Genomic DNA, 20693 nt, shown 5'->3' on the forward strand with positions numbered 1-20693 from the left:
CAAAACAATGAAACAAAACTCAGCCACCCAGGGGGCCCGCACAGGCCATCTAAGGGCCAAAGCCCCAGCCCAGGGGCCAAAATGGGGCCGCCCTTCTGGCCTGGCCTGGCCTGACCTCTATCACTCCCAGGCCCAGGCTGTGCCCTGGGACATTCGAGAACCTTGGCACCTCATAGAGGCCATCTCTCCTTTGCTCAGCAGAATTCAAGGATGCACTCAACAAATATTTATTGAAAGCAAGCGATGTGCAGGGTGACCGAGTCCCTCCCGGATGCCAGCCCTGTGTTAAGCCCCCCGCGGAATGTGAGAAGATTCTCTCTGCGTCCAAGCAGTGCCTGTGCTAGCCCCCTGAGGCTCAGCTTCCCACAGGAGCCATCATTCTGAGCAGCTGGGGAGGCCATGTCTGGGGGCCAGGACTGGGGGTCCTGCCTGTCCCCTCCCTCCCAGTCTTGGAGATGCAGCAAGAGGTGGCAGTGCCAGGGTCTGCGTGAGCATGGGGTGTGTGGTCTTGGGGACCCTTTCTGTCTCTGGGCAATCTTTCCCAGTGCCTCTCAGGGGGCCCTGCAGGGACTGGGGCACAGGATGGGGGTTGGGCTGGAGGGGTGGAGACCTGGGAGAGGAGAGAGGCAGACAGCCCAAGGAGCAAACTCGGGCCAGAGGTGGGTGTGCACATCCACTGTGGCATCACGGCTTAGTGGGGAAGAGCAGGCAGGTGAGCTGCCGGCTGCCGCTGTGTCTGTCCACGAGCGGCAGGGGGTGCTCTGCGTAGTGCTGGACCACGGCGGCCACGGAGGAGAAGAGCTGGACAGGGAGGCAGGGCGTCAGTGAGTCCCTTGAGCCTCATGCTGGGAGACACCTCCCGAGGGAACCGAGGGGCTGTGGCGAAGGGGCTTGTTGACATTTTTCTAAATATTTTCCTTCCTGTTTGCCCCCACGAAGTTCCACTGCCTTTTTGCTGCTCAGTTCCAGGCCTTTCCTGGGACTTCCTCCATAGGCATGTTCTTGGCCAGACTCCTATGGCCCAGGTCAGATGCAATAACTTTGGGCCCGTGCCTCTGCCCTGGTCCTGCACTGTGGGGAGCTGCATGGTGACCGTCTCTAGCTGGCAGCCTAGCAAGCGTTGGGTGCAAAGTTGAGTCCTTGGTACAAATAGGAGACTGGAGTACCTGGACCCTGCCCTCCTCCCAGCTAGGTCCATTACAGGTACACATGCCCCCAGCAGGGCCCTGTGCAGACTGAGCCACGCTGGGGGGTTGGGGGGGTGATTCCCCCCAGAGCAGGATGGGCCTCTTCTCAAAGTGCAGGCTTCTGGGAAGGAACTCAGGGCACTGGCCACTGAGATTTCCACCCACTCCAGAAAAACACAAAACGTGGAGTTTTCCCCTAGGCAAATGCTCCTGGCTGGGCCCAGGGACTGCTCTGCTGTTCCTCGCCCTTTAACCCACTACCTCCTCCATCACCCACCTCCTCTCGGTTCCTGCCTTCCCGGCCCAGGGCATAGTGGCGCCCACCATCCAGCCGCCGGATGGGAATGTTGAAGACCCGGCCGTGGAGAAGCACAGCCAGGGTGAAGGGCTGGGAGCCATGAGGGCCTGAGCTGGGGCGCACGGTGTAGGCCCCGTCCTGTAGAGAAGAGCCCTTCCGTCAACCTCCTCCTCCAGCGGCGGCCCCGACTCCACCCCTGCACGGCTGCTCCCGCCGGCTCAGCCGGCCACAGCCCAGGAGCAGGAGGGGTTTCCAACAAGGCCCAGGGGGTCTGTGGTTGCCCACCTTTTGGAGTCGGAGCAGGGCGCTCTCAACTGCATGGCGGTCACAGTTCTCTGAGTACCAAGGCTGGCCCAGCAGACTGCCTGTCTGTACAAACACGCACAGCCACTCCCAGATGTGCCAGGGCACCGGAGGGGGGAGGACGGAGAACGCTGGGCTGCAGTCATTTGTGCTCATGTCGACCTTCCCCTACCTGGTGCCCAGTGCGTCCAACGGTGACCCCAGCCCAGGAGGGCTCCCCGGGCCTCCCCCACCAGCCCTTTCCTAGCCCCTCCTCACCTCAGCAGCTGAGGTGTTCTGGGTGACAGCTCCAGAGGAAAAAGAGGCTCTCCTTCCTGCGGGAAGAAGCAGATTATAGTGCTGGGGCTAGGAGGGGATCAGGCCAAGGAGGCTTCGGGGCCAGCTGTGAGGGTGGCGAGGTCCCAGGGGGGTGCCCAAAGGTCTAAAGCCCATAGCGGGACACCCAGTACCTCCCCCCCTCCTCTCCAAGGGCTCCGGTAGGACCCACCGGCTAGGCCGTGTGTGGCCTCCGAATGAGGAATGACCTTAAGGTACAGGCTGGGAGCTTCCTGCTTTGGTGAAGACCCTAGAAAATGCCCAAGGGGGTCCCCTCAGGCCTGCTCTCAGCTGGAGTCAGCTGCAGGGACCCCCCCCACCCCTCAGCAAACTGGGACGCAGGGTGGAGGCTGGGAGTCAGTCTGTGGCCTGCAGGGCCGTGGCTGGGAGGGCCCTGTGTGACTGTCTGGGTTTGTGCTGTACTCACCTTTAGAGGTGGCATCCAACGCTCCCTGGGACACAGGATGTGGAGTCAGAAGAGCCTGGCCCTGCCAGCCTGCTCCTTTGGGCCAGAAGCCCTACCCTGAGCCTCCCTTGCTCTCTCCCTCCCTCCCAGCTCACCTCCCCTGCCTCTATGCCCAGCCTCTTACATTCTGAGCTTCCTGGGGGGCTATGGTGGGCCTGTGGGGAGCAAATTGGGGAACAGACATCAGGGTCTTTACCTCCTTCAAAAGAAAGAGCCCAGTGAACTTGGAGATCCCAGGGTCAGGACTGGAGAAGCTTGGATTGGCCATCATCCCCACATACACATACACATACACACACCTGGTGGGGTGCTCACCTGGGCCCCACTGATGTCCTTGGTAGAGGGACTGGGGGCGTCAGGGCTTGGGAGTTCAGAGTCTGAGTCAAAGCCAGGACTAAAACAGAGTGGTTAGGCTGGGCTGGGCACCAGGCAGGGAAATCCAGGGTGGGGCTGGGGACAGCTGCTGGCCTCTGCTCCTCTGCAGCTCGGCCTTTGGGGAGTCCTCCCAACCAGGGAGAGTGCTGGCCTGGCTGCAACAGCTAGGAAGCTCCCCACAGCCCTTGCTCTGAGGGGGCCCCCTCCCTCTGGGGCACAGTGTGGGTCAACCTGGACCAGAGGCAGCAGCGTGGGTGTCCATGTGGGTGTCTGAAGGCAGATGCGTGTTGTGGGGATGCTGAGAGAGGACAGGGGAGAAGATGGATCCAGGAGAGTGTGCTGTGCTGCGGGGGAGCAGCCCAGGGCCTCAGGGCAGGATGGAACAGGGTGGAGGGAGGTGTTCACCTGGACTGGGCTCACACTCCAGGTAGATGCCCTCATCGGGCTTCTGTGGAGGGCCGGGAACCTAAGGGATGGAGGGATGGAGGGGACCCAGTGTTTGACCGGTGAAGGGGAGGAAGGACGGAGCCATCACTTGGGGGAGCTGTTGGCATCTCACCCCCACACAAGGTGGACGTGGAATGATTGAAATTGCTCCTTTACCGGGAAGGGGGCGCCTGTGAGCACCCCCTCCTCCAGCGTGAGGCCCTCCCCCAGGAGACACTGGGGGACGCCCAGCCAGGGGCCTGTGACAGAGGGGGAGGGGCTCTGCTCTGGGCCTTTTCCCTGGGTTTTAGGGATATTTCCTGGCCCTCCCACACCTCCCACCCATCCCTGCCAACTTCCTAGCCAGCATCCTAGCGTGAGGGGCACTCACCGCGTGGGTCCGTGCGTCCAGCTCTGGAAGGAAAAGACCCACCAGTCAGGAGCAGCAGGGAGAGGGGTTCAGTGAAACCTCGGCTGGAAGGGCGGTGGGTCCTTGGAACTTCTCTGAGGGGCTCCTCGGAGCCAGCTTATAAGTCCCAGGTGAAAACCATTCTCACCCTCAGTGGCCTTACGTCACATCCCCAGGGTGCCCGTCTCCCGACCCAGAGACCACAGCAGGTGCAGAACTGGCCTGGGAGTCAGGGACTCTGTGATCTCAGGCAAAGCACTGAATGCATCTGGGCCTCAGTCTCCTCCTGAACTGCCTGCCTTCGGGGGACCGGCAGGTAAAAATGAGGAACAGCTGGGGGTGGGGGACACAGTCACCAGGCAAAGCATGAGACCAGCGTAAGGCCAGCTCCACTCTCCCCGCCTCCCACCATGGGGGCCAGGATTCCCTTTCTCAGGGCGAGGCCTGAGTGGGCCAGAACATCCCCATTACCTCGCCTCCCAAAGGGCTGGCCCTGCTTCCCCACCTCCTGCAGGCACGGCGCTGCCTTCAGCTGTGGGCACGAAGCAGGAGAATTGGGTGGGGGGATGCTGAGGGACACTGTGACATTGGGAGGGCAAGGACGGTGGGGTGGGATCTGTGCAGCTTTAAAAACACTATGACAAGCATTAACGCACAAAGGAGGTGATTCTCTCCTTTGCTTCTATGCTGTGGCTCTTTTTCTGTTGTTGTTATGCATCTCCCCTGGTTTTTCTTTTTATTCCCATAAAATATATGTTGAAAGTGGTAGCTTTCAAAGCCCACAGTGGGCTCACGGCAGGGATGAGCGCTGGCAGTGATTGGCAGCTGAGTGAAGGATTTCTTCAGTCCGTAGGCTGAGAGGGTTTCCTGGGGCCTCAGGGGCCTGGAGGGGTGGCTGAGCTTCACCCCCTCACCCCCCACCCCGCACTCCCTTCTCCTGGCTCAGGCGAGAAGGGCGAGTCCAGGGCGAAGCTGATGGTGTGGGGGGGGAAGGACCAGGCCAGGCAGGTGGGAGGAGCGACTGTTAACCGGCTTCTGACGCAGCTAATTTTTCAGGGGCCTCTTGAGTGCAGACGTGGGGGAATCTCGCAAATGAGATGCCTCTTAGATTTACTCACTGGGAAGTGGGAGCCTGGGGTGGGGTGGGTGGGGAGGCTGTTCACCATCTCAGGCTGGGGCTGCGGTGGTGGTGGTGCTGATGACGTGGATGGACCCAGGGGGCCAGAGTGATCTGGAAAAGACCCCAAGCATTGTGACTCGGTGGGTTCCTCCCACGTAGGTTGGGTTCCCATTCCCCCCCCCCCCCCCCCCGCCTCTATTCCCTCCTCCCTCCCTCATTCCCCTTCCTGCTCTCTGGCTTCCCGACAGCCCTGTATCCATGGCAACTGGAGGCGGACAGCTTCCCTGCCCCCACCTGGCCCAGCCCCGAGCTGTGGGGGTGGGGTGCCAGCAGCAGCTGGGGCTCTCTCGGCACCCCTACCCTTGCTCCAGGATGTGCTGGGACCTCAGAGGGGGAATGCCAGGCCCAGGGGATCCTGTCAGGTCTCCTGCTTTCCCTGCTGTTGCCTTGGTTACACTGCCCCTCCAGGCCCCTCTCCTTCCCACTCTTCCTCCTTCCTTTCTCCCCTCCTCCCTCCCTCCCGCCATCCCTCTCTCTCTGCCCAGCCAAGAGGCCTCAGTGACTGCCAGCTGAGGCCTCCCCTCGCCGCCCCAGGCCAGACAGACAAATAGGCGAGGCCTGGCCCTCTTCCCTTGTGCGGACCCTCCTGTCCTGCCTGACCACCCAGCCTCCTTGCCTCAACCTCCCAGCCCTCACCCAAGTACAAAGATTCCTCCTCAGTGCCAGGAAGGTGTGCGGGAGCTAGGCGCAGGGGCAGAGCCTCACAGGGGGGCAGCTCGTATTTATGCTCCTCCTCGTCCTCCTCCTCCTGGGCTTCCGGGAAGGGATGCTGAGCATAGGGAGGATGGAGGAGGTGAAGGAGCAGTGGTGGCGCTGCCTCCCCCGACCCCACGCCCAGCTCAGCAGCTGGACTTACCTGGCGTCTCCAGGTCCCTGGGGCAGGCAGAGGAGCTGGGCGGGGGGCGTCTCTTCTCCAAGGTGGGGAGTCTGGACAGGAGACTGGTAAGACTGCCTCACCTCTTCCCAGCCCAGCCCCTGCCTAGCACAATGACTTTCTCTCTCCCCCCAATATAAAAAACCACCTGCACTTTTGCAGTGGCCTCAATGCTTCATTCAACTCAAAGGAACCATTCATAATGGGCCCTTCCAACACTGCAGCAGGGCCAGTGAGGTAGGCATTTTGGAAATAAGGGGGCCTCGCAGCCTGTCCCACCCATGCCAGTCCCCCACCCCAGGCATCCCTAATTCTGACCAAGACAGGTAGAAGAGCTCCAGGGACTTAGCAGTGCTGGTCAATGATGGGCAGGAGGTGTCCAGAGCCCTCAGGGGAGACTCAACTTGCAGGGGCCCCCCTTGCTCTCTGGGACACTTACCTGCACACCTCGGGGGTGGAAGGGGTGGCCCCAACCTGCAATCAGACTCTAATCAGCTCGCCCAGGGGGCTGTGAGTTTGTGTCCTCCAGACCCTGCACAGCCCTAGGACACTCGCATCCATGGCAGTGTGAATAGCGCCCCCCTGGAGTTGTGTGATAGCAGCCGGGGACCAGGGCGGCAGGAGGAAGCGTCTGCGGGCAGAGCTAGTGCCCCGGGGTGCACGGCCAGCAGAGTTGGTGCCCCAGGGAAGCTGGCAGTGGGAGAGCCCTAGTGTTCCCAGGGGGTGGAGGTCCATGGATGGCCTCACTGGGTGTGGAAGGCCTGCTCTAAGGATGGCTGTGCCCTGGAAAGGGGCAGTGAGATGGGAACAAGATAGGAGGGCGAGGTAAGGGAGGAGACCGAGGACTCACCTGGGCTTGCTTCTGCTGAGCTTTTCCTGGGAAGAGTCAGGGAGGGGAGTAAGGGTCTGGTTAGTGAAGCGGGAATGACCCTCCCTGCCCAGAGTCCCAGGCCCCCAGGGGTGGGCCGGTATGTGCACCTGGGGCTGCCCTAGAACCAAGTCTCACCATGGCCAAGGTGAGAGAGCGGTGCCTCCTCGGAGTCCAGGTTCTGCCACAAATGGCCTGGGGACAGGGCCCTATTGTTCTCATCATTTGCATCTCACAAGCACCAGGAAGGTGGGCCTGCTGTGGCCTCCAACCCCAGACCAGCTGCACCTGTGCCACTCCCAGGACCCAGCCGCAGCTCCCCCCAGCCTCCCCCACATCGCCTCCCACAGCTGAATCTGCCCCACGGCGCACACCCCCACCCCATGGGAAGAAGAGCTCTCTCTTCCCTGCCCAGGCCCGCAAAGCTGGACCAGGGCTCCAAAGCTTCCTGATTAATACCCTCTCCTCCCAGAGACTCAGACTCTCTACTGGGGATCAGCCAGACCAAGCCCCTTTCCCGGTTCACAGAAGACATGGCATTCCTGGCACATCCCATTAAAACCAGGAGACTATCCCTGCAGACACTTTAAAACCAGGAGACTATCCCTGCAGACACTTTTCTTAAACCCTTTGTGCCTGCTGTCATTTGCTGGTGAGTGGTGATCGATGATCAAGGAGGTGGAGGCTGGTGAAAAGCTCAGACAGATGCACTTGCATGCGGTTTGACAGCTCGCTTCGTGATGGATGTAGCTCTTCATTCAGTAGGTATTAATTGAACATCCACTATCCACCAGGCACTGTTCCAGGTGCTGAAGATGCTGTAGGAAAACTAAACAGGCAGGCATTACACACGCATTTCCTCACTGGATTCTCACAATAGCCTCATGATGCAAGTCCTAATTTTATCCCTGCTTTTCAGATGAGGAAAATGAGCGTATTAGTCACCTCGGGCAGCCGTCACAGAATTCCACAGACTGGGTGGCTTCAACAACAGAAATTTATTTTCTCACTGTTCTGGAGACTAGAAGCCGAGATCAAGGTGCTGTCAGGGCTGGCTTCTGGCGAGGGCTCTCTTGCTGGCTTGCAGTCAGCTTCCCGCTGTGTCCTCACACAACCTTTCCTCTGTGCATGCAGAGAGAGAGAGCATTCTGGGGAGAGAGAGAGAGAGATCTCTGATCTCTTCTTATAAGGACACCAGCCCTATTGAATCAGGGCCCCACCCTTATGACCTCATTTAACCCTAATTACCTCCCTAAAGGCCCTGTCTCCAAATATGGTCACATTGCGGGGTTAGGGCTTCAACGTGTCAATCTGGCGGATGGCGGGGTATGTAACTCAGTCCATAGCACTGAGGCGCTGAGAAACTGAGTGACCTTCCCAAGGTCATACAATTAGTTAAGTGTTGGAGGTGGGATTCAATCAAAGGTTTGCCCAACCCAGAGCCTTCGCTCTAAACACTAAGCATCCTGTACCTCACTGAGGATTGGGTCCTGACCCTCCTTTCCTGTGATGGAGTTAGAACAGCAGTAATCACAGGCTTCCTCAGGAGCCCTCGGCTTCCTGGTGCTCTGCTACCCGAGTGAATTTTGGAACTCTGACTTCTGAGAGGTATTGAGGCGAAAAGTAGGGTGTCTAACTGGTATCTGGTATCTGACTCTGTTCAGACCAGGGAATGAGGGAACACAGATAACGATCATGAATTTATGGAACTTTCAAGGGCACTGTAATTTTCCTGTGGTTATTACTTTGGTGATGTCCTGGCAGTCGGCACAAAGGAGAAATGAAGGCCAAGTGCTTGCATCTTTGGAGGCCATGGGACTTGGGGCACTGGGAGGGAGAGCCCCGGGTTGGAGCTGGCCACGGACTTCAGAGAGGAAGACCAGATGATTCCTGGGACTGGCAGGCAAAACGGCACTTAAGATGCTCTGAAAAGTCACTGGGGTGGCTTGAGGGGGGCCCATTTGGTATAGTGGGAAAAACTGTGTAAACAAAAGCAAAGGAACAATCCGGGAAGCCTGGAGTCAGGGACAAGGGTCCCCTTCCTGACTTCCACTCCCCAGGTGACCTTTGTTCCACATTTGAACCATAAGGCAGGAGCAAGTTCCCCCACCAAGGGGACCTCCTGTGGGAACAGAGTCCGCAGGTGAGAGACAGCGGGAAGCTCTGACACCACCCCACAGCAAACCCCAAACTGAGTAGGCTCCCAGTCATACTGCCCTTGCCTCTGCCACCTCCTCCTTCTGTTCAGGGCTTTGCATAGGCAAATGCCAGGGCCTGGGGTGGTGGTGGGGGAAGAGCCCCGGGCAGAGGAGGGGATCCATGCCTTCTGGGTGGGGGCACTGCTCCGGGCACACAAGGGAGGAGGAGATGGAAGGAGTCTGCCCCGTGGCTTGTTTCAGCCCAGCCAGCCCTGCAGCACTCTGCTTCTTCCTGATCGCACAGGCAGATTCGGACAACCTGTTGCTCCATCTCTGGCACGGGGTTGTTTTGTGCACAACCATAGCTATTCCCTTGGGATGAATTCCTAGAAATGGAACTGCTAGAAACTCACACTTTGAAGGTTCCCCGGGCCCCACAGTCTGGCAGCAACTGAGGGCCAGTTTTGCGGTCCTTCTACAACCGACAGCCATTCTCCACATTTTCCGGATCTCAGCTCTCCAATGAGAACAGGCCAAAATTTTCGGGCCCAGCATAGTCTAAACCCACCCAGAGAAAACAAACAGCTCCCTAGAGCAGTGCCCCCCCACCCCATTTGCTGATCACAAAAATCCCTGGAGGGCTTGTGGATGTCTTAGATTCCCAGACCTTCCCTGAGATCTCAAGAATTGAATGTTCCAGGAGGCAACTGGGGCTCTATGTTATTTTAAACCAGCATCCTGAATCATCTTTTGATCAGCCAAGTTTGAGAAAGTCTGAGAAGATGCAACCCCCAGGACATCTTTAGAATCACATAGTCTTTAGTTCATGAGGAACACAGGGGTCGCCAGCAGAGAAAAAAAACTGTGACCCACACCCTGCCCCCAGGGGGCCGCTCCTAGCGATGGAGAGGGCAGACCCAAGGAGATGTTCAGTCCCTCTGGGCTGCAGTTTCCTCCTGTGTAAACAGGGATGCGAACAAGGCATTCCCCGTGGTGGAGGCGCTTCTGAGGGCTGAATGGGATGATACCCAGGAAACACAGTGCGTGCACAGTAAATTGCAGCTCTTCCTGAGGAGGCGGGACCCCTGTTGGTAGAGCTGTTGCCAGCGGATGGGGAAGGTGGCGAAGGCTGGCTGCGGTCCCTGGTGTGAGTGAAGTGGGAAGCCTTGTGAGCAGGAGGTGGGTGGTTTCTGAGGACCTGAAGGAGGACAGGGAAGCAGGGAAGCAGGGAAGCAGGCTGTGGCTAGAGGTCTCAGAGGGGGGAGATTGTGGACCGTGGAGCCAGAGCTGCTGAGGTGGGGCTGGACCCCTCAAGGCAGGAGGGGATGTCACCCACTTCTGCTGGCGTCGAGCACTTCCTGTGTTTGGGGCCATCTCCACCATATGAATCCTTGCCTCCATCCAGAAGCCAGATGAGGCCCACCCAGCCTTCCTGGCAGCTGGTGTGCAGGCATTCTGCCAGTAGGATGCCCCCATGCTGGGCTTTGTATCCAAAGCAGGCACCAAGAGGAATCCACCCTGGGGAGGGGGTGACAGCTAAATCCTGCTTCCAGAGGCCAGGAAGGTGGAAAGCCCAGCGGTACCACCCAGAGCCGGGATCAGCCCAGAGGTGCCTCCAACTGGGCCAGGTTGGCTGTGGCCTTTGGGACGTTGCTCCTGGTTGGTTCTCTGGTCCTCCGGGAATTGTGGTAAGCTACAGGGCGATTCTGAAGAAATTATTTTTCAGCCTAAAGTACCTAGGGTTGGTTTCTCTTCCTTTCAGTGAGGAACTCTGATTTAGAGATGAAACCGCAACATCAGGGGGTTCACCACATGGCCACCAAGAGGCCCAAACCACGAGGGGTCTCACGGGAAGGTGAGACCAGGCAGAAAGAAGCAGTGTAGCTTTTCATTTCTATACTTTTGGGACTTTTACATGACAAGCATTCATTATTTTTAAAGTTAAAAAAAAATCTGTCAATACAGATAAAAAGAAGGAAAGCAAAGAAGTGGGGAGTGGTATGGGGTCGCCACAGGACAGCCAGGGCCCCTAAGCCAGGGAGATAGGGGGAAAGGGGGGAAAAACCAGGAGCACTCTGAGAAGACAAGGCTTCTGCTCCAGAGAGAATGGGAATCCATCGTGGCAAGTGGAAGGGGTTGGGGAGGAAGAGGGAAGGGAGAACTTTCTGACCCTGACTTAGGGCCACATGGGCAGGAGGGGACGGGGAGGGGAGAGCGGAGAGTGGGGAACAAGTCCTGTGAGGGGTAAGGGAGAACGAAGGGGTCCTCAGGATATTTTCATCCGAGCAGGTGGTCAAGTTAAGAGGCCCACAAAGCTCCTAGGGGAGGGGCCTGAGGCCAACTGAATGTCTGTGGTTGGGTTAAAGGTAAAGTCAGGGCAATCTTTTTTTTTTTAATTGTATTATTATTTATTTTGGGGGAGGTTATTTATATTTATTTTTGGAGGCGGTACTAAGGAATGAGCCCAGGACCTTGTGCATGCTAAGCCTGCGCTCCACCACTCGAGCTACACCCTGCCCCTCTCCCCGGGGCAATCCTGAAGGAAGGTGGCTGGCAGGAGGGAGAGAAGGGGTCCTCCTGGGCTGATGGATGGAGGATGTTGGGGCTGGCTGAGCACAAGCAGAGCCCTGCTTCCTTGGCCTGCTGCCCGCCCAGGCCCACTGACTCAGCTCAGTCCGGTGGCAGCTGTGGCAGGTGATGGAGGGCAGTCGGATGACACACAGACCCTCCTAAGAGGGTCTCTGCTGCACCACCGTTTATTGCTGCAGCTTCCGAGCTTTGTGACAGTCCCTCCATCTCCCCAAACACAGGTGCAAAGCTTGGTGTGTGGTTTGTGTTTTTCTGGAGGGCAGCACACCAGCCTTCTGCAGATTCTCCAAGGTTGAGGGTTGGGGCGGAAAGTTGAGTTGGCTTTCTCTGGCCTCCAGGGTGAAGTGCACGAGCTCACACCACCCTGCTTGCCTCTGCCTCTGCCCCCGCCGCCCGGTGCTGTGCCTCGGTCCCACACACCCTGCCCCTCCCTCTTCTGGAACTTGTGCCCGTGATAGATTTGACCATGATGCAGCTCTGCCTGGAACCCTTGACTGACCCCCCTTGAGTGGAGACAATCGCTTCTTGTCGCCGAGCAAGTCAGTCCTACCTACCTCTCCAGCCCCATCCCCTGCCTTTGCCCACAGACTCACTCACACCCACCTTTTTGCCTGTGGTTCCACGGTGATGGGGCCCCAGGTGGCCCATTCTGCACCCTTTGTTGACTTAAGGAAATTTCAGTTGGAAGAAATTGAGATTTTTACTGTCCTTACAGAATATGAAAAAGAGGGAGGGCTTTCAAGGATAGAAGAACAAAGCAAAATAAATAAATAAATAAATAAATAAATAAATAAATAAATAAATAAATGTTAAAATAAAAGGAAGAAAAAAGGACTCTCCTGCATAGATATTATACTTCAAAAATTTTTTTTTTTACCATCCCCCTCAAAAGCCGCTCTGGTCATCTGCAACTGGCAGTCTTCACAGATGGTGCAAGCACCCTGTCCTCCCCTGGACCCCAGGCCTCTTCCTCCACCTCAGCTCCTTATTATGCAGATCACCAGAGTGCCTTGAGCTGCCTGTGAACTTGATGCATTAGCACACTGCCCAGATTCTACCCTAAGGACAGCCCAGCAGGTGTCCCAGTAGCGGGAAGCCTGGGTGAGGTGGGGGCAGGGCGGCTGCAAACACTTCTAGTGGTACCTGACTTCTTTCATCCCTCTCTAGTCTCAGACAGGCTCCTCCTTACCTGGGAGCTGCACACTTGCCTTTCTTCTGCTAGAAACTCCGGTCTTTTGCCTCCCTCTTCCTTCAGGCCAGTTTAAGTGACTCTCCGCAGGGGTCCCAGACCAGGGCAGTCAGTCCCCCCTACATAATTAAATTTACTTATATTTGTATTTTATTATCATTATACTTAATTATATATTTTAACGAATTTTATTTATTATTTGTTTTTAAATTATTATATTTAAATACAATTTTATAATATATAATTATATTCAATTATCTAATAATTAAATTTAGTTGTGGCTCCCACCATAATTAAATCTATGGGTGTATTTCAGGGCTAGACTGTAGACTCTCACTCCACTGCAAGAGCTCTAAGTGGGTAGCAACTGTGTCCGTCCAGTTCATTGCCAAATCCCAGGTGCCCGGCCTGCAGCTTGGCGCGTAACAGGCTCTCAAAAAATATTTGTTGTAGCTGCACATTCAAATCTTACTCCTCTCCCCCACCTGCTCAGAGCCCCTGCTTCCCTGCAAACAGCCTTGGTCTCACTCTGGAAGGCCCAGGGCTTGTTCCTTTCCTGTCAGTGGACACCAATCACCAGGCCCTGGCAGAGCACAAACGTCCTGAGGCCCTTTCCCTGTTTATCAGCTTCTCTAAATGCAAATGGTTACCAAGGACCTTTGACCTCGCTTTCAACCACCGGGGTCCTTTCCTCTATTTACCTTGAAAAGTGGAGGAGGGGCATCTATCCTCCCCCTACTCTTCCTACTCTCCATCCCCCATCCCCCCATCCTGCCCCGCTCCCCCTCCCTCTCCAGATGTAACAAGGCCCTGCTTAGGCTTCCGTCTTCAGCTTAGAGCCTGAAAGCCAGGCATCTCCTGTTCCCGTTGCTTCCTTGTTCCTTTCTCCCAGGACTGGTGAGCAGAAGTATGGAAAACCAGCCTGGCCTCCTGCCTGCCCCTTAGGAAAGACCGGGCAGTGCCGCTTCGCGGATGTCCTTCGCGGATTCCATCCACACATCCTTCCTCGGTGGGTGTGGCGGGCCCTATCACCCTCCCCAGCTTTACCAACGGAAAAGCTGAGACCAGAACGGAGATGGATGCTGGGCCTTGGGCCAAAGTCATCTAATTACGTACACAGGACCAAAGCCCTCAGTGCCCCCCTCACCGCATCCCTGCCGCTATAGGGACCTGGGCAGTTGTTCCCCGGGAAAGCGCGACTCCTGGTGGAGAAGAGAAGCATGGCGGCCTGTCCCTCATCCCAAGACTGGCTGAGAGAAATGGGCGTGGTCTGCAGGACCACCGACACACGGCTTTATCCAGTTACTGATGCAAGGCCCTTCCTTGGAAAAATCAGGTATCTGTGTATGTGCAGGTACTTCCATGCATAGAATATGTACGTTTCTGAGCCACTCCCAAGGCCCTGAGGGGAAAGAACCCAACTTTGGGAGCACCTTCCCCTCCGCCATATTCCCTATTAAGGACATATTAACACTGCCCTGTAACTTTAACTGCACCCTGCTGGCTGGATCTGTAACCCAGGAGGACCCTATGGGGCCTTCTCAGGACAGACCCCTCCCCCATATCATCTGTTGCAGCTCCTCTCTGAAGTACCCAGATAATGGTCTCTGATGCACATTTCCTGAGTTGTTTTACAGCTGCTAAATCCACCACCAAATGGAAGAAATTAACTACTTGCTGATTCTGAGCATGTGGCCCCCAGACCTACTGGCGCCAAAGGACTGATAATGTTAACCCCTGTGACACCGCCCTGTTACCTCACCATCAACCAATCAGAGAATCATGCACGAGCTGATCACAGACCCTGGGACACCCCTCCCTTGACTTGCCTTTAAAAATTAAAAATGCTTTGCTCAAAACCATCTGAGAGTTCAGGTTTTTGAGCACTAGCTGTCCTGAGCTCCTTGCTAGGCACCCTGCAATAAACACTGTACTTTCCTTCACCACACCCGGCTGTCAGTAGATTGGCTTTGCTTCCCACTGGCAAGCAGACCCAAATTTGGGTCGATAACAGATCTTCAGGAAGCAGGGATAGGCATTAATGGCTTTGGCACATTGTGGGTAAGTCACATAGGCTCTTACTGATTCAAGAGTCTGGTGCTAAGCCCTGGAAAGCAGGAGAGAATGGGCTCTTACAAAGAGCACAGGGACTGGGGCATGGGCTGTCTCCAAGTTTCTATGGTACCTATCTCTGGTATCTAGGGGCAGAGGGGATACTCAACAAAAGGCTGGTTGTCTTAACAGAAATACTTGGAAAACCAAGACTTTGGTAACTTCCCAGGCAGCAATGGACATGCTTAGAGACCACCTGACTAGTTAATGTGACTCCTACTCCTGTTACCAAAAGGAATCTGCGTGTTCTACTTTGAACATCCTTTCTGGAGTCGTTTCTAATTATTTCAAGATTAAATGGACTATTTCCAGGAAATAGCTGGTCTTAATCTAACTTACAGAAGAATAAAATCTCACTGACATTACAGGGTCATGGCTAGACCTTCAAAAGCCAGGTATTTTCCTATCTGCCTTGATGGTCAGGGACACAGCAGTATATGGTCAGATCAGGAAGTGTAAACGCTGAAAATGGAGTTGGAGACAGAAAGTCCAATGTGTTGCTGGCCACTGTGGTGTCACTGCTCCCGATACAGGTGTAACCTGAATCCTCACTTGGGAGCCAGAAATCAGCTGAGAAGAGGCCTAGGGAGAGAGACCTCAGCACGGCTCACCCCACCAAGCAGTTCCTGACTGGCACAGAAGGGGTTGGGTAAGTCCCTTCTGTAGTATCTCAGTGGATCCTTATGCAAACTTAGGACAAGAGTCCTGGTGCTTGACGCTGAGGTGTGAACAGAGCACTTTGAGAGGGAGCATACTGAAGAAGAGTGCCAGGGTTATTACTTCGTGGCAGCCCCTGAGCCTTACCTGGCTCTGCCATGTATAGCTGATGGCTGGGTGCAGGGCGCTAAGAGCCGTCAGACACCGAGGATCGAGCATCCGAACCTACACCCCAGGACTCAGGAGGACCCTGGCCTTCCCTGGGCTTCTCCAGGAGACCTGCAGGCCATACAGATACCCTAACAGGCTTAGTCCTGCCTCAGGGTTTGGGCTGCTCCTCCCTCCAGGAAAAGGGAGTTCGCTCCAGGCGATGGAGAAGAAGGTTAAGGAGGCACACTGCGCCCCTGCAAGGAGACTGGCCCAAGCGCCCACCTGCCATCCCCTTCTCCGACAGCCCCAGCTCGGTCGGGAAGACGGGGCGGCACTCAGGATCGGGGAGTAGGACTGGGGCCAGCGGCCTCACGGTGGAGTACTGTGTGCGGGGCAGGGAGCCGGGCTGCTGGGAGTGCAGGGCCGCCTCCCGGCGGCAGGGGAGACCCGAGCCCCATCCGGAGCTGGGGAATCCCACCGCGCGGGACTCTTGCTTCCGGCCGGGAGCGCCTCCCTCCCGGAGGCCCCGCCCCGCGGCCCACGGCCTGTTGGGGTTTGTAGTTCGTGGAGGCAGGGCCAACACAGCCAGTGCGCGCGCGCGCCTGTGTGTGTGCGCGAGTGTGAGTGTGTCCCGAGGTCCGCTGTAGCCTCCCGGTCCTCCTGACCTCGCCCCCAAGGGCCCCCAGGACCCGGGCGTGGCGCGGGGATCGCCGGCCCTCGCTCCCGAGGCCCCACCTCGCGGCCCGCTCCTGCTGGGATTTGTAGTTCGGGCTGGGGCTGGGAGTCCCACCTGGACCCCGCGTGGTGCGATCCTTATTTCCACTTTTTCCCGAGGGCTCTGGATCTGGCCACTAGGCCTGGCGCGGGGTCGCAACTCCAGCCGGGCTCCCTCTGGCCCTTGCTGCCTACCGGTCGACCCCGCGATGTGTCTGCCGGTGCCGGCAGGACCAATCGGTAGACGCGCAAAAGAGGCACGAAGACGGGTGCGCTCTGGCCCGGGCGCGCCCTGGTCTCCGGCCGAGCCAGGCCAGAGTGGAAAGCCGGGAGAGAAAGGCGGGGGAGAAAGCCAGACCGGGCCGAGGACTCCAGGCCCCGGTGGGCAAGGCTGGGCTAGGCGATGGTCCAGGACCTTTTCAGGTCTTAAGGGTCTGCGATCAGTGGTGTCCCGTAATGATGACCAGACCCGCCCAGGGCTGGCTGAGCACTTGACAGCTGATTACCTTTCAGGGTTGTCAGACAGAAGTTTTATTTGCCAAATTTAACAAACCTACAGAAGGAGCCCTGGGAGGGAGGAAGACTCTTGTGACCCTGAAAGCCAAGAAATGGGGCGACCCTGCCCACGTGTTTGCTTTGAGGATCATGTGGCAGGGTGTGTGTGTGTGTGTGTGTGTTTAGGAGGTTTGTAAACTGTAAAGCCTGGGGCACGGGTGAGGTGTTATTGTCAGGATCCGAACTCTTAAGCCCTGGAGAAAAGGCGCTGGGTCTTCAGGAGCAACAGGTTAAAGGGGAAGGTACACTCGCTGTGTCCCCATTAGGAGAAGCTGGGTGATAGGTACGTGGAACCTCTCTCTACAGTTTTTTTTTTTTTAACGTGGGGTGCAAATGAATCAAGGCTGGCCTTACCACTCAAACATACAAAACTGTTTTGTTTTTCCATTTGTTCACAGCTTTATTGAGTATACAATCCAATGTTTTCTAGTATATTCTCAGAGTTGTGTGACCATCACCCCAATCTAATTTTAGAACATTTTCATCACCCCGCCAAAAGAAACCTATACCCATTAGCAGTCACCCCCAAAATTCCCTAACCCCTCCAGACCTAGGCAACCACTAATCTATTTCCTGTTTCTAAAGATTTGCCTATTCTGAACAGTTCATTTTAATGAAATCATATAATATGTGATCTTTTGTGACTGGCTTCTTTCACAATGTTTCTTTCATGATGTTTTTTTAAGTCTTGTTTAGTTTTATTATTTATTTATTTAGAGGGGGAAGGTAACTAGGTTTACTTGCTTGCTTTATTTTTAGAGGAGGTGCTGGGGATTTAACCCAGGACCTTGTGCTATATCCCCTCCCCTTCTCTTACGATGTTTTAAAAAATTCTTCCGGGTAGTAGCAGGTATCAGTACTCTGCACTACTTTTGTAACTTCTTGAGAGTCTATAATTATTTTGAAATTTTTTTTTTTTAAGTACAGTATCTGGAGGGTGAGCAGAAATAGTCTCTTATCTGCAAAGGACTCTGAGCTGGCAGTAGCATTCAACACTAAGAGCAGGACAGGCCTTGGTGGGGGGGAGAGCAGGGTCTGGCAGGGAGGAGGGGCGGCTGTCTCAGCCCCGCTCCACCGCAGGAGGCTGGGTGCAGTGTTTGGGAGGGGAGGCGTGGTGTCCTACCTGGCTCTGCCACTTACTAAGGGAGTCCTGGAGCAAGTTATTTTGATCCCACTTTGCCTCCATTTCTGTAAGATGCCTCCATCTGTAAGATGAGGATAATGAGAGGATCTACTTTTAGAGGGTGAATGGGAGGATTAAATGAGAAAATCGTATGAAGGCAGCGCCTGGCATATAGTGCCAAGTCTCAAGAGTGTTAGCTCTTATGACCGTACAGTGGTGTTGAGGACCCAGTGTGACACAGGCCTTGAGGGAGTAAACCTGTCCTCTCGTGTCCTCCTTGGGGACAACCCCTCCTGCCCCAATCACTCAGTCCCCTCCCCGCCACCATGATGCTCCACCCGAGCTTCTCCTGGCCTGCCTGTTCATGCTGTACTGGACAGTCCCATTTTCCCTACAGATCACCAAGGAATTCCAGGGTGTCACTGTCCAGGATGCCTCTGAGCACCCAGCAGTGATTGAAAACAAACTTCCTAGTCATGAGCTTTATTCAGAAAATATGGCCATCCAGACCCCTGGCTATTCCTCAGAGCAGCTGAAATGATCTAGAAAAATTCATTGCAAGTCAAATGTAAAGGCTAGTGGCATCCTGAGTCAATGCCTTCAAGGGATATTCTGGCAGAGTAGTGATATTGGAAGTTCTAGGTATTGTGACAGGCCCTTGTCATCCCCCCAGGCTGAGGAAGTACAACAGCTTAGCCTGATCTGCCCTCAGGATTGGAGTCAGAGGACCCAGAAGGGACTCCTCGTCTAGTGCCTGCATGTTACAGATGGGAAACAGGCTCGGACAGACGGCCACGTGGCAGGTAGTTAGAAGCCAGGCTGGGAAACTCACTTGGGGAGGATCCTTTGCAACTTCAGGAAATTCTTAGCTCGGGAAATCAGTCCATAGCCTGGGTCCACAGACACAGGCTGCCACCTTGGGAGGTCCCAGACCTTGGCCAGAGCCCAAGTAGCCAAAGGCCGGAAGCCAGTCTCCGAAGCCTCCCTGTCCTGGTTTCTTTCAGCCAGATGTTTGTCTTAGGACTCCATTAATAATAAAGACCATGGCATCCTCCACGTGTCTAGGACTTCGTTCTTCTCAAAGTGCCTCCCGTAGGTCAACTCATTGGAGCCCCACTATCCCTCGGGTTAGGAGGTCTGGGGTAAATGTCCTCACTTCACATGGGAGGAACCTGTAGTTCGGAAGATTTAAGTGACTTTCCCAAGGTGATGAGGCTAAGGGCAGTACTAGAATTTGGGGACATTGCTCTCTAATCTGTTAATACATTCAGGTAAAAACAAAATTATTTTGAGTGTCTGTTACCTGCTGGGTGCTCTGGTGGGTGCAGGGATCGCAGGGAATGACCTGTTATGGTCTCTGGGATGGAGGAGCTAACAGTGTGATGGGGAAGGCAAAAGCGGCAGATAATAAAAGTGGTGGTGAGGGAAATTTCTGGTGGTGGAAGTGTTTTATATCCTGTGGGTTATATGGGTGTTTGCATATGTCAGAACTCATCCACGTGTACGCTTATGATGCGTGCATTTCACTGTAAATTTTACCTTTAAAATGTAGGAGATGGGAGGGGGAGGGTATAGCTCAAGTGGCAGAGCGCATGCTTAGCATGCACAAGGTCCTGGGTTCATTCCCCAGTACCTCCTCTAAAAATAAATAAATAAACCTTATTACCTTCCCCTACCAAAAAAAAAAAAAGAGAGAGAGAGAAAAATGTAGGACATGGGAATGCTCTGGGAGGATTACGCCTAGCAGGGTCTTGGCAGGGTTCAGCTGTCCAGAAGCCAAGGGCTGACTAGGTTGTTCGTGGATGCAATTTCATCTTTGCTCCTGGGGTGTGGCTGAAAAGTTTTCCCATGGAGTCTGTAGACCTTAATGGCCCAGTGGCCTGATGCCCGGAGCACCTAGGAGAACTGAGGAGGGAGTCAAGGTCACTGAATGTTTCAGAAGAGGGATATTTAGGCTGAATCTGTAGGTGACCAGTTGGTCAGAAGAGGGTAGTTTCAAAGCATTCCTCAGGAGCGGAGTGTGGCTGCCCAGTGTTGCCCAGATGCAAGGGGATAGAACAAGGCTTTGAACGGCTTCCCTTACCTCAGGCCCCATCAGAGGGCCTTAGAGAAAGTCCTGCTGTTGGAAAATTTTCAAGCCGATTTCCAAGAAAGGATAAAGTCCTCTTACCACTGTGTCCGGGACCACACCCTAATCCTAATGCCTTTTGTTAGCTGACCTCTTGGCGGGTTCTCCTGCTGGCATGGCTCCATTCAGAAACCAATATGGAATTGTGGACCACCTGCTATGCACTCACTTCTGAAGGCCCAGGCTCCAGGTGCAGACACTACTGGCTGGCGTGTTTTCCTCTGAATAAAGAGAAGGGTGAGGTTTCGCAGCTCCAGCACCGGCTTTGACGCCCGACCAGCCTGAATTAGAATCCTGGTTCTGCTACTGAACTGGCAGTGTGACCCTGGACAAGTTACTTACCCTGTCTGAGCCTCCCGGAGACTTCATTATGATGAGGACAGTTGTGAGGACTGAACAAGATCACTGAGTACACAGTAGGCACTCAAGGAACAGTAGCTGTGCCATTTTGATGGAGGCCAAGGCTCGATCAGTTGGATGGGCCACGAACACTGCCACGGTCTCAACAAGTTTTGCGCATGGTACGGTTGTTAGTTTCCCAGCATCCGCCCCCAGTCTAGGTCCCTTTAGGCGCCCTAGTCTCCTGGGAGGGGGTGCTGCGAGGGGCGGGCTCAGCAGCGCCCCCAGCCGGCCCAGG

The 20693-nt window shown here is 55.4% G+C and overlaps 1 protein-coding gene across 21 annotated transcripts; it reads right to left on the reverse strand.

Moving 5' to 3' along the window:
* Positions 1-208: 208 nt before the first annotated feature.
* SH2D6 (SH2 domain containing 6) lies at positions 209-7883 on the reverse strand. Of its 21 annotated transcripts, none has more exons than XM_032469558.1 (19): positions 7647-7878; positions 6840-7530; positions 6684-6709; positions 6273-6307; positions 5816-5898; positions 5596-5728; positions 4898-5010; positions 4251-4311; positions 3762-3784; positions 3350-3410; positions 3176-3242; positions 2885-2963; positions 2665-2724; positions 2531-2555; positions 2276-2353; positions 2047-2102; positions 1771-1919; positions 1465-1623; positions 209-801 (listed from the first exon to the last, which is right to left on the reverse strand). In XM_032469558.1, exons 2-19 carry the CDS (start codon positions 6930-6932, stop codon positions 552-554), a joined length of 1551 nt encoding a protein of 516 aa, XP_032325449.1. In that variant the 5' UTR covers positions 6933-7530; positions 7647-7878; the 3' UTR covers positions 209-551. The 21 variants fall into 21 exon arrangements, 20 of the variants coding, with proteins under 20 accessions (XP_032325449.1, XP_032325452.1, XP_032325453.1 ...); XM_032469561.1 differs by having other exon boundaries at positions 5816-5886; positions 7647-7877; XM_032469562.1 differs by having other exon boundaries at positions 1771-1850; positions 7647-7877.
* Positions 7884-20693: the final 12810 nt, after the last annotated feature.

This window comes from Camelus ferus, chromosome 28 (assembly GCF_009834535.1).
Source record: "Camelus ferus isolate YT-003-E chromosome 28, BCGSAC_Cfer_1.0, whole genome shotgun sequence".
NCBI classification, from domain to species: Eukaryota; Metazoa; Chordata; class Mammalia; order Artiodactyla; family Camelidae; genus Camelus; species Camelus ferus.

Coding starts and splice junctions, on each gene's coding strand:
- SH2D6 (XM_032469558.1), bottom strand. CDS start 6,932: ATGCAAATGATGAGAACAATAGGGCCCTGTCCCCAGGCCATTTGTGGC. Junction 5,899..6,272: donor TCCACCCCCGAGGTGTGCAG/GTAAGTGTCCCA, acceptor CAGTCTTACCAG/TCTCCTGTCCAGACTCCCCA. Junction 5,729..5,815: donor CAGGGACCTGGAGACGCCAG/GTAAGTCCAGCT, acceptor CCCTATGCTCAG/CATCCCTTCCCGGAAGCCCA.